This window comes from Anneissia japonica, unplaced genomic scaffold (assembly GCF_011630105.1).
Source record: "Anneissia japonica isolate Jap-2015-1 unplaced genomic scaffold, ASM1163010v1 scaffold288133_len202418_cov178, whole genome shotgun sequence".
In the NCBI taxonomy this organism is placed as follows: Eukaryota; Metazoa; Echinodermata; class Crinoidea; order Comatulida; family Comatulidae; genus Anneissia; species Anneissia japonica.
Window position 1 is genome coordinate 146600 of NW_022693113.1, and position 12844 is coordinate 159443.

Here is a 12844-nt window from a genome sequence, read left to right on the forward strand (position 1 = left end):
AATTGGAGTACAGCAGGTTACTAATTTAAGTATGATACTGAAATCAACATTTTATAGATCTTTTTCATTTATAGACCATTAATCTTTTATGATGCATGCATTATTTCCGGGAAATATACGTGGATTGTCCTACAAAATACCCAAACAACACAAGGTTATGGCAAATGATAATTACAGTTAGGTAACCATTAGTTGACTACCAATTTTACTCAGATCATCCTTTTTAAAACATTAAAACAAAGGAATGCATTTTGAATCTCACTAATAGATCTATTATAAAATCTTGTGAAAAACCCAACTCTAAAATTTAATTTCAAAAACGAATCGCTAATTTCACAGGTTTCAATTAAAACAGAACCATAAAGGAAAAAACTGATTTACTGGTAAATGTTTTACAACTCCATGAATTAATTTAATGACCAGCCTATTTGAGAATGACTGCAAATAAATACAATTTTATTCATGCCCTTTAATTGCTTGAAAATATTTTTTTCTCATCCTAATTTGCCAATGAAAGTTGATAACTTGCCTAAAACTGTAAAGAGAACAATTCATATTCAATTAAATTTAAGCTTAATACAGCAACTAATTAAATGATTTACTAGCTTTGTATTTTGTATAAGAGTAACAAGCAGACATACTGAACATTAAAAGGAGAGAATAATGCCAGTCTGACAATATGGTTTAGCAAAATATTTCAAATGTTAATGCACTTTGAAATTAAAAATTAAACATTGCGATTACATAATTTTTTTTTTCATGCATTGATAACTAGTGTAAATAAATTTTAAAGAAAGTCAAAGCAAACATAATACAGAAATAACTACTATAAAATATATTTTAGAACTTTGATATTACTGCATAAAACCTCCAGTGAAAAAGGCTCTGGATATTCAGAGGAATTTCAGTTGGAATATTACATTTCAAATGTGCAGGTTGAACTTTAACATTTGGTTAACAATCAAGTTTGATATCTGTCAATCTAAATACTTTACTGGTCATGGGAATGTAAATTAAAACATGCATTCCCTAAACCAATGCACTCTAAAGCATAGCATTATTTGAAATTTTTCTAGAAACACAGGGTTAATTCAAATTGTGCATGTCAGAAATCTATTCATCACTTTGTTTATAAATGTTTAGATTCAATTTATTTTAAAGTGACTCAATTTATCAGAACAAAAAGATGAATATATTATACAATCTTTTTCAAAGGTATATTTATTTTAAGTATTAATTCTACAGCAGATCAATACCTTTATATAAATACGTACTTGATCACCAGGAAAAAAGCAAAATATTTGAAATTTTGTACTTAAAAAAATGAAACATGCTAACCTGTAGATAATGCAGACCTAACATCATCACCACTCTGTCTTTTTCTTTATTTTAAAATTTTTATTCATACAGTACATTTTTAAATAGGCCAACAGCACATGAAATTAGCAAACAATTAGACCGGAAAGTTTTCCCCAACTATTAGAATTCCAAGGTCAGCAATTTTCTAATCTAGGATAGTAGCAACCTACATTTTACACTGAAGTCAACTTTATGATGTACTGTATTCAACTGATCATACTGTAGCTGAGTAACTAAATGCTAGACTGACATTTTGTTACCTAACTATTCTTCTCTATTGCATTATACATTATTTGAAAGGATTTATTCGAATCTTATTTTAATGGTGTTCTGAAAGCCATAACATTCTTCCATATCATAGAAAAATATTGTTTCTCTTCCTTCTTGTAGCATCTTTATTTGAATGAAACAATATCACTCTGTAGCATGTCATGTACTAGCAATCAAAAACTGATTGGAAACCAATAATATTTTGTTAATCAATGTGCATACTATCTGCGATATTCTAATACACTGAACCACAATGAAATATTTTATTCATTTCATACTAAGCCTTGGTCTACAGTACTGTAGGTTTAATTTTGATTGTAATAAAGAATGTTTTTAATCATGACCAATTATTTGATTCAAGTGTCTACAATCTTTCCATCTAAAGCAGGGGTGGGCATAAAAATCGGACGCAGGGCCAAAGTGAATTTTTGACTTAACACAGAGGGCCACACCCAAACTTTAATGTTATTGTTCATGCACAGCTTTTACACAACTTTATTCTCAGTTTAAATACTACTTTTTAGAGATGGTCGGTGTCCGGCCTTGAAAAAACAATGTGTTTTCTAGCCAAAGATATTTGGCGGGACGGACATACTGTATAGCGTGTTTAATTCATTTTCGTGGGATGCAAAAAAAAACCACTTTCGGGCCACATGCGGCCCACGGGCTGCACTTTCCCACCTGTAATCTGAAGTGATTATTTATTAGCTGATATTTGGTATTAGCTGATGTTTGGTCCTAGCTGACTATACCAGGGATCCCAAGTCTCCCAAAACTCCCAGGAGTCTCCCTGAAATTGGTATGTTACCCCACACTCCCGCAAACAAGCAAAAATCTCCCAGAAATTCACATCCTCGCAAATTCAGAAAAAACATATCTTTTTGTTTTATTTAGGCCTAAACTTTAGTTGCCAATTATTTTGTTGCAGTCTGACAGTGCCATTTCTGGCTTCTAAAGGTGCCTATTCTAAAAATATGTCATCAGCTCAGCCCCAATCATGGTGGGCCTGAGGTGGGCGTGGCCTTTCGTTTGGTACCTACACTTTTCCCCCTCATGTCATATATAGCGCCCCCTGCTATACAGAGGCCCACAAGATTTGGCAAGAAATTTTATTTGTATAATAAATGGCTAATATTCTGGGGCAAAAGGAAAACAATGTATGGGGAAAAAAACTACTGTACTGTGGCCTGCCATAGTGAAACCTTAGCTTGCTGTCAACACATTACAATAGAATGAACTTTTTAAGGCTGACTATACTCAGTAATGTTATGCAATTTATTAAATTGAGGACTATAGTAAATTATGCTTTTAAGAGTTTTGTTTGCCTAGCACTTAAGTGAAGCATTGATTAATGTACTATAGACGGTATAACAGTATTGTTAAACTACAGTCCATGAACTACTGTTCCATACTGTAGCCGGGACTGCACTAGCATGAATTCAACTATTGTATTCTACTGACAGCTTAATTGGGCCCATCTTAATCTTCAATGTATTGGCATATTGTGCATAACATTGTGCTTACTAATTTGCTTATTTTAAGGAACAAGTAACTATAGCTGTTGCAATACTGTATCACTATGCTATAATTTATAATCATTTAAAGTACATTTGACAAATACAACAAATTATATTTTAAAAGCTGGTTTAACAAATATCACCCAAAATGTTCAAAATAATTGTTGATCAAAGGCCTAACTCAAGAGAATCGTATGCAAAATAGTAATAACTGCATAAATGTACAATATCTATTTTAAAATTACTTTATATTTATTCATAGAATGTTAACATGATTCATCAATGGTACTTATAATCATCACATAGTAATGTTATTTCCATTTCATTCACAAATGGAATTACCATTAATACATGTCATAAAACCATTCATATGAATTGGAAAATGATTTTCAGCCCAATTGCTTTTGAAAGCAAGTACAGTGTGTGGAAACGCCTGCCTATTTCGGATGCCACTTACCATTTGAAACATATCTGGATAAATAGCTTCTGTAATGACACCTCTTCCAGTTGTAATATAGTCAACCAGTTCATTGAGAGTAGCTCTTTTGATTTCTTTGCCTCTCAGTTCCACAACAGCATCCATGAAATCAAAGAACACACAACACTGCTGTAGTTTCTTTACAAACAGTTCCGGTTGTTCCGCTGGCGGTGTATCTGAAATGACAAATCAAACGATCAGAATGCATGTAAACAAGTAAAGAATGCCGAATATCTTTTTTCAGGAGCCATTACGGCCTGCAGAAGCTCTTTTCCCTAATTTCTGTAGTGAAGCAGACGAGTACAATACTCCCTCGGATGGGAGGCAGGCTAATCCATTGCAGGTTACTTCCAGCAATTTTGCTGCCAGTACACATTAATACAGGTAGGCCGCAACGTACAGATAAAGTCCTTTCACGAAAACACAAGCGAAAGAGAGGAGCGGGAGGGATTGATGTCCGTAACACACACACACACTGAATTATATCACAGACTTTGGGACACACAACTATCATCATCACTTGAGTCCATAGTACACTGATGATACCAAAATTAATATTCAATTCACTTTGAATATACACTACACTTTGTTGTTTATTTCCTGGGAAAAAAGAATTTGAAACTTCTGTACAGTTAAAATGCAGCATGAAAATGTGTACCGGTAAGTGATTCTAAAATTAAATAAGAGATATAGATAATTTACTGTTCAACTTCAATTTGTATCTAAAGTGATAAAAATAATTATAAAAGAGAAAACAAATCTTCTCTTGTTCTACTCAAATCATATAGTACAAATCAATCCTTGCTTTGTGTAATCAGATTCAGAAGTTAATAAAGTGCTTGAAGTAAGCATGTTTTGAATGAATATGCATGAGACATACAGTATCATTTCTTAGATAAAGGTTGTTAAACTACAGTATTGCAAGTTCTCTGATGTACTGTAGATACCTAGTAGTAACTGAACAAGGTTGCACACAATGCGTCTCAAAATCAATAAAAGAAAAAGAATTGAAAATGTTTTTTTTTTTAAATGTCACATATTTTCTAATTACTTCTACTAGTGCTGGGTCATCAAACACAGTCTATTGTCTAGGAAGTTTTGTAAATATTTTAGTAATCATTGCATGGTATAGTAGGCATTTTTTCTAAATGGTATTATTATTATTATTATTATTATTATTATTATTATTATTATTATTATAGAACAGAAATAAATTTTACTACCAGGAAGAAAGTATACAATACACATGGTTTAGTGCAACACTATATATGCTATAGCTTACTCAATAAAATTAGCTAAGTGAATTAAATGTTATTTAACCCAGAATAAAAATGCATACAAGCATTAGTACAACACCCTCACACTTCCAATTTATTCTCTGATGTGTAGAGTATTCACTTTGCTTTAAATATGCACTCAATAGTGCTTACGTGTTGTGTGTACAAGTTTTTCTGGTATGTTTACATTCAATATCAATTAGAAAGGCTGTTCAGCTGTATAATTTGAACCGCATAGAGCTACATTTGAAAGTAATAGTGATTGCTACCATCACTTTTAGGAATTTGATTTACATGTCAAATTTCTAAATCTAGATTCCAGCACTTGTAAAGTAGGAATACCTGTACAGTATAATTAAGTATCTGCTTGCTGTTAACATAATATTTCTTCAATAAATTTCTATTCATTATCATTTGTTGGAAGGAAAAACATGGGCGGACCCTGTAACGAACTGGGTGGCTACAACCTTCCCCATACTGCGGCCAAAAAATCCCTAGGTATAGACTAGGGCCAGCCCTCTGACTGAATACTAGAAAAGTACTAGAAAAGAAAGGAATATTAAGTCAGGATACCCTTACGCCCTGTATTCTTAAAACATACTTCAGACTAAAACTTTATAATAGTCCTAGTTGCAACTTCAACTTCAATTTGTATTCACAAACAACGTAGCTGAAGTTTTAACTACAGTACAACTAAATCAAGTCCTACAGTAGATTTAGTTCACCTGAAGACGGCTGGCAAGCAATGACTATCAAACTAACCAATGAAAAGGGCTACAGTAATTTTAATAACAGACGAAATTTTAGAGATCCGGTAACACGGATAAATATTAAGCTGCTCTCTGTGGTTCAAAACCTATTTCCTCATAATTCACAATAGACCATCATTTGCTTAATTAATATTGCATAATAATAAGTATATTAGTTTTTGTTAACATATAACGATAGAGAATTTGAACAGTCAATGTAAATTTGCTTTCTTTGGAGAACAATTATAATTGAGTCCGAGTGAAGACGGCGCCATCTTTTTTGTTGTTACGGTGAAGCTACGTGATCGTGGGCAAATCGGGAACTATCGCATGTGGCTAGCAAAACATATTAATTTCGCCTTTTGGAAGCTAAACTTCATGCCCCTTTTCGTGAAAACACTGAAGATACATCAGAGCTACTTAATACAATTGTATTTATCTTTCAGTTTATCGTGAGTTACAATAAACACATTTTTAGTAGGATAAATATTTCAAGTCGGTGATTTAGCCTGACTCTAGGCTGACTAAATAAATCGGCCCGCGGAGGTATCCTTTTAGTCGAGTTTCACGTCATTTAGTCGTAGTGCTAGTCGAAGTCCATTTTAAGAATATGAATGACGTAATTTGTAAGTTTTAGCTCAAACTAGGACTAAAGTTCGTTTTAAGAATACCGGGGTTAATGTCTAATGGCTTAATACTTTTTACCAAATAATCTACAAAACAATTTAATGGGGAACATGTCCTCTCATTTTCCCCCCGTCATGGACTTACTTCTCTCATATTTAAGCCTGGTAATGAATCCACGCCACTGCATACAGTAGGTAATCATAATTATCATATCATCTTTTCCATCATCTTTCAAATTAACATTTTTTTTAAATTCCTAAAATTTGAAGCAATTAAACGCCATCAACAGACCAGTCTCAGAAGGTGAACACATCTTCAGGTCTCTAAAAGAAACAAATATTTTCTGAAGAAGACCATACCCCCATACCACCATCTGAAAATGACAAAATCCAAGATCTATTGTCGTCAGTATTGCAAACCATGCATAGTTATGTTTTTCCAAGAGTTACAAATGTTATTTACTACAGGGAACAACATTAGAAAATTACCTTGAAAACAGAGTTACAGCAACCATTCCTATCTGTTTATTTTATATTCAATCATACAGTATACTGTAATACTATAGATAATTAGGTAGAGAGTAATAAACAGGTTATTCATTAATGTTTATAATCATGTCAAATTTAATCCAATTAATCAGAAGTCTGACAGATATAGTTTAGTTTAAACAATGGATTCAATAACAACAATTACCATGAAAAGAAATGAGGTGATAAACAAATATTGTAATTAGCTTCTCGTGAGTTTAAATATTGTATAGGAAAGTAGCAAGCCCAGTAAAATTATTCAAAAAATACAAATGAAATTACCTACTACCTACTCATTGTTATTCAAGGGGTGTCCAATCTATATCTACTCAATAATCATTCAATCAATCAATTATTTATCCAGGATAGGCCTATCATCATTTTATACTAACAGTTAAGTAAATAAAACCCTTGATGCTTCATACCCACCCCACAGTATACAAATATAGGTTCTAAAAGAATTAAAAATATCCACATCCAATAACCCAACAATATTTTATCACTACTGTACTTCCAAATACTATGCAATCTGATAATTAATTATTTGTGACTGGCATGCAATGCTTGATATTTTTTTTATTTTTTTTTTGCAAATTAATCTCATTCTCTATTTCTCGATTCAATAGTTAGATTCTTCTATGCTAGTTTTTTCTATTTGTCCATGCTCACAGTTTGTTTGACGTCAATACACAGACAACCCTGGCATTTCAAGTGCTGTATAGAATGCATAATGTGAGCATGTAATAACTCCTAGACCATTTTTGCATGCAGAGCAAAATCTGCTGTCTATGCTGTAGGTCATCCCCTGGCTTAGTAGGGATCAGTCTTCTAGCTGTATTCCAAGCCTAAAATAAAATTGTAGTTAATTGTCCAATTTTAACGTATTTTAATGCTACTTTTTATCTCCTTTTTTATGTCTGGTGCTTGTGTTTGATTGATGTTTTGATGTTATATTTGCCTACTTGCCTTATATAAATTTTGTATAAAAATAAAATTTAATCATATAATTTGTAAAAAATGCAATTTTTAATGTTTTTAATCTGTGCTGTTTGTGTATTATTAATTAATAATTAATCCTTTGATGTTTTTATATTACCTTCCTTTGATGTTTTTATATTACTGTTCTGTATTATTGTAAGTATCATTTAATTCAGACCTCGACTGCAATTTTTATATTGAATAAAATGAAATGAAAAATGTTAATTCTTTCTTTTACTGTATTATTTAAACTACTGTATAATACTGTACTCGAGCCTGTTCTAAAAACTGTAAAATATTATTAATTATTTCTTTATTATCAAAATTACGCACCGACTCTAAGCCTGTTCCAAAAAATTATAAAATATTTCAAATTTATTCCCCGATCATCACAGCTCTGTACTGTATTCCAAGCCAGTTCTAAACAACTACCCTAAAATATTGTTATTCTTTATTAAATATTATCAAAACTATGTACAATACTCCAAACTTTTAAAATAAAATTGTAATTATTGTTAATTATTTCTTTGTTATCAAAACTATTTACTGAGTAATATTGAGATTATAGTAGGTTATTATTAACAATAAAACATGAAGGTTGAAGGTTGCAGTATTTATTATAGCAAAGGTCAACTTACACAGAATGCTCTTATTAATATCTTATTCATTTCTGCATCAATGAAATATTGCAAGGAATTGATTCTTTAATATATAATTCAATAGAGATCCTAAAAAGCCAATATCTCTCAGCCAGTGTTTCACCTTACTCGTGTTATTCTTAAACTGCAAAAAATGTCAGGGTTCAGTTTTCATTCAGTAATTCTTAGTTATTTAATAGTTTTAGTGGAATTTTAACAGTTAAAAAAGGGAAAGAACGCATGCCTTCCTAATCCGTGAAGTCTGCTATTTAGACAATGTTTTAAGTTTGAATTTAATACTATTGTTTAATTACTTGCTTTTAGGACTTGAAAGGATTTGTAATATTACATTTAGATTGTTATTATCAAGTATAGTCTAAGCCCATACTCTCACCCTTGAACACAAAATTGGGCTGATTATTATTATTACATGGGAGGGAGGTTGGTTTATAGATTCAATCACTTGTTCATGAAATAAAATGTAGTGATATAGAGTCCAACTAAAAAGGCAAATTTAAAAAACAATGAAATTTTTTTTAACTATTTTTTCTGTGCTCCTTATTCAAAAATATTATATTCTGACCATTTGCCCAGAGAAAAGCTAGTAATTGAAATCAGACGCAAGGGAAAATGGTGGGCTTATACCCGAGAAACCATGGTATATTTTTAAAAATAGAAATATTACTAATCAGTTCATTTGATTAGACCAATAATCCGACTTTCAATAAATACCATCATTAGAATTACCACTTATTGAGCAGTTTCTATGGTTACACACTTACGTGTCACGTAGTGTATGCTCATGAAAACACAACTATTTAACAAGAAGCATTTATCCTACTAAACTCAGACACACACTTTATAAGACAACTAGTAGTAGTACAGTACATTACAACATTATTAAGAATTCCATTATCAAAGCATTACAATTAATTACATAAATAGAATGGAATTTAATAGTTATTCTTTTCTAGGCTGCAGCAGATAAAGTTTATTAACTTTATGAACCAAGTGCGACATACGAAATGTGACGATACAATACACAAGTCTATGACATCAAAAGTTTAGAATGAATAAGACATGAAATACTAAAAATAAACCTTGAAAAGACACATGTTAAGGATGATTTGTAGAATTTCATTCAATGACCTTTGGTTAGCTACAGTAGTTTCTACTGCAGCTAAAGAAAGAGCATCTGCCTATGAATATTTCATGATAAAGACTGTAATATTGACTAAACTACTATACTTTATGTTCATTTACTTTACTAGCTATACATTTACAACTAATACTGTAGACTTGTATTAAATCCATATTCAATATTTAAAAAAAATTGGAATCTTAGAGTACTGTAGGCCTATGTCACCACAATTCCTCAAAGGATTTAAATCAATAACATTTATGTTGTATGATCATATCTTATCAGGGATGTGGTTATGGTGGGTGAAGGTGGGCAGGTCCACCCAACCTTAAAGTTTTCCAACATGTCTAAAGCCACCTTTATTAAGCCCATCCTTACAATCCACTCTTTCATAGTTTACCAATGTTATCACCTACCCATCCTTAATTGAAATGTCTACCACCCGCCCTTCTGTAGCTACCTACAACCCTTATCTTATTAAAATATAAATATAAAATAAAAAATGATTCCAATAAGAAATAGAAAACCATATTATCATTAACCCTTACGCTGCCATCTTCGCATAAATGTGAACACCGCACAGTTGGTGTGCATGCTAGTTTCGCATAAATGCGATTAGGCTCACTGTCGGCCGTACGCCACCTTCGCATAAATGTGAATTGTAACGGTCTTCAAAAAACGACCATAGAGCGGCTGTTTTAACACTAACCCAAATAGCGTTTAGTGCATACTGTATGAAAGCTAATGAATTTCTGCACATTTTGATGTGAAACTTGCTGGGTGGTGTTGTTCTGTTAGAAGTTTGAGTTTTTGCAAGTTGAAAATATGATGTTTTGAAATGCTAAGTAACGTTATTCTTATGTAGTTGTTACAGCTGTGCTGGATAATAAGGAGACTTAGAAACTGACATAAAAAATGATGTTCTGGTCCTAGGCCTAGCTAGGCAGACCTAGCCTAGGCCTAGCTAGGCCTGGACTGTGATGGTAATGTTAGTAAATATACGTAGGCCTAGGATTCGTTATTTTGATTTTCATCAGCAAGTAATTTGACTTTGAAAACACATACTCTGCTAATAGGCCTAGGCCCAATATGCTAATTGTGATAGACCTTGACAAAATATTCCTATCATTTATTCACTAAATAATCATCAGGCGCATGCTTGGCGGTCTAGTGGTATGATGCCAGGCTATTGATCTGGAGATCGTGGGTCCCACCCGAGAACAACTTGCGCTTTTTTCGCAGTTGTTTTCAAATGTACTGAGTATTCGGTACAATTCCACGTCAGGTAGGGCAAAATTACACCTATACATAAATAATAAATAAAATGCAGAAATAAAAGCATATATGTACAAACCAACTAATGCTGATTAATTGTTTTTAGATTTATATTTTCATAATCTGAATAGTTTATGAATTATTGAGCAAATAATATTCACTATCAAAAATAAGCATTACGATGACCTTGTTAAATAATTAGCTGGCACAGGGGATTAGAGGTAATGTTATCAGCTGGTGCTCTGGTTGACCGAATAAGAAAAGAGCTGGCAGCATAAGGGTTAAGCCCCCTGAGGAGATTTTCTCATCACAGAAGGAAAGTTGGCCATAAACCATGAAAGTCCAAAAACACAAACTGATCATGTATAGGCCGACTGAACCATACTGTACGTACAATTCAAGCTTTCCCAGTATATTAGAATATTTGAGGGATCCGCCCAATCTGAGTCTAAAATCTCATGAGATCTTTTGATCTTTAAAAGATGTTCCGAGATACGCATTTTTGCGCATGGTCTAGTTTTTAACAAAAAATTTTTCATTCGTTGTACCACCGTCCAAAACTTAATTAATCCTATCAATGTAATTATGACCAAAGTATGTGTAGATTGAGTATTAAGTATAGTCATAATAGTTGTAAGGAAATGTAAAAAAAAAAAGGTAGATATTGTGATAAGCTGTTACGTGTAGCCTGAGCCGCATAGCTCTAAGCCTTACAGCGGGAGAATGGCACACCTTGGTATAACAAACCTGACTCGGCAGATTATTAGGCATAATTTTGTAGCTGATTTGAGGTTAGTACTGTACAGGTACCGGTAGTTGAAATTACTAGGCCTAGGATCAACTCACACCAAAGAGGAATTCTAATCTTACATGGATATTGCGCATGTGAATTTATGATTTTCTTGGTTGTGACTTGTTATTACAGTATGTTAATAAACTTTTTCGCTACTTACTAATTTTTATTCTTTTATAAACCAACAAAGGTTTATGACAAAAACAAAACATTTCCACATGAATCTTCCCTTAAGAAAAAAGAAACTATTTAAAATATGTGAACTTGCTGCCTGAATGAACTATAGATTTATTAATAATGCAATGGGCCTCTGACGATATACAGCACTGCAGGCCTTTCTAGAAAATTGTATGTTTTACACATCTTTCTCAGAAAGACAAAAATGGCCATGAGAGAGATCAGCCCGACGTGAGAAATATCAAACATGTTTAATATTCTACGACGCGACTGCCTCCGACGCAAACCATCATATCTGCGTTTAACTCACACAGACCCTACAGTACGTGACAACAAATCGCTGTCTGAGTTGGCCTTAAGTGTTGGACACAGGAACAGAGCATGACAACTACCGACAAGAGTCCGAATCATGCACTTTACCCTGCAGTACTGTACACACAGCTAATTATTGCTACATAGCTAACATAATCAACTTGCTACTATTTATGCAGTGTATTATCTGCAAAGTCAAACCTCAAAGTGTGCTGTATGCCTAATAAATTATTATGATATAGCACTTCATAAAATCACAGATTGTAGACGTGCTTATTAGAAAAAGAAAATAATCAGACTAAAAAATAAGTAAACTAGCTATCTAAAGGGAAAATAATACAAACTAGAATTATTGTTGTTCTAGGCTATGCAATAAAAGCCTAAGTTCTCTATTATAAATTTAAGTCCTAGCAAGTCAGCTTACACAGCAGAATTAGATCAGGTAAGCCCCCATAAAACATTATTAGAATTGTTTATTACTGTACTGGAATAGCGATAAGGAATTAAATTTATATTTTTATTTTACTGAGGAAATATATTTCTACTGCTTTTTCTAATGCTCTGCATTGTCCAAAATTGTCATGTTGCTCAGGGATTTTGTTATTAAAATCTCTCTTTCTTAAGACTTACTGATGATTTGGTTAAAGCCCCATTCCCGGCAAAATTTCACTAAAAATTTTTTTAGAAAATATGCATTTGCATTACTCCAATTATTATAAATCATGG

The 12844-nt window shown here is 32.5% G+C and overlaps 1 protein-coding gene across 3 annotated transcripts in view; it reads right to left on the reverse strand.

The window, feature by feature from the left end:
• LOC117100643 (serine/threonine-protein phosphatase 2A 56 kDa regulatory subunit epsilon isoform-like) overlaps positions 1 to 12844 on the reverse strand; it is a 76884-nt gene that overhangs the window by 54701 nt on the left and 9339 nt on the right. For all 3 annotated transcript variants that reach the window (XM_033240442.1, XM_033240443.1, XM_033240441.1), the window contains exon 3: positions 3604 to 3800. In XM_033240442.1, coding sequence (XP_033096333.1) covers positions 3604 to 3800 — 197 coding nt within the window. The remainder of the gene's footprint in view (positions 1 to 3603; positions 3801 to 12844) is intronic.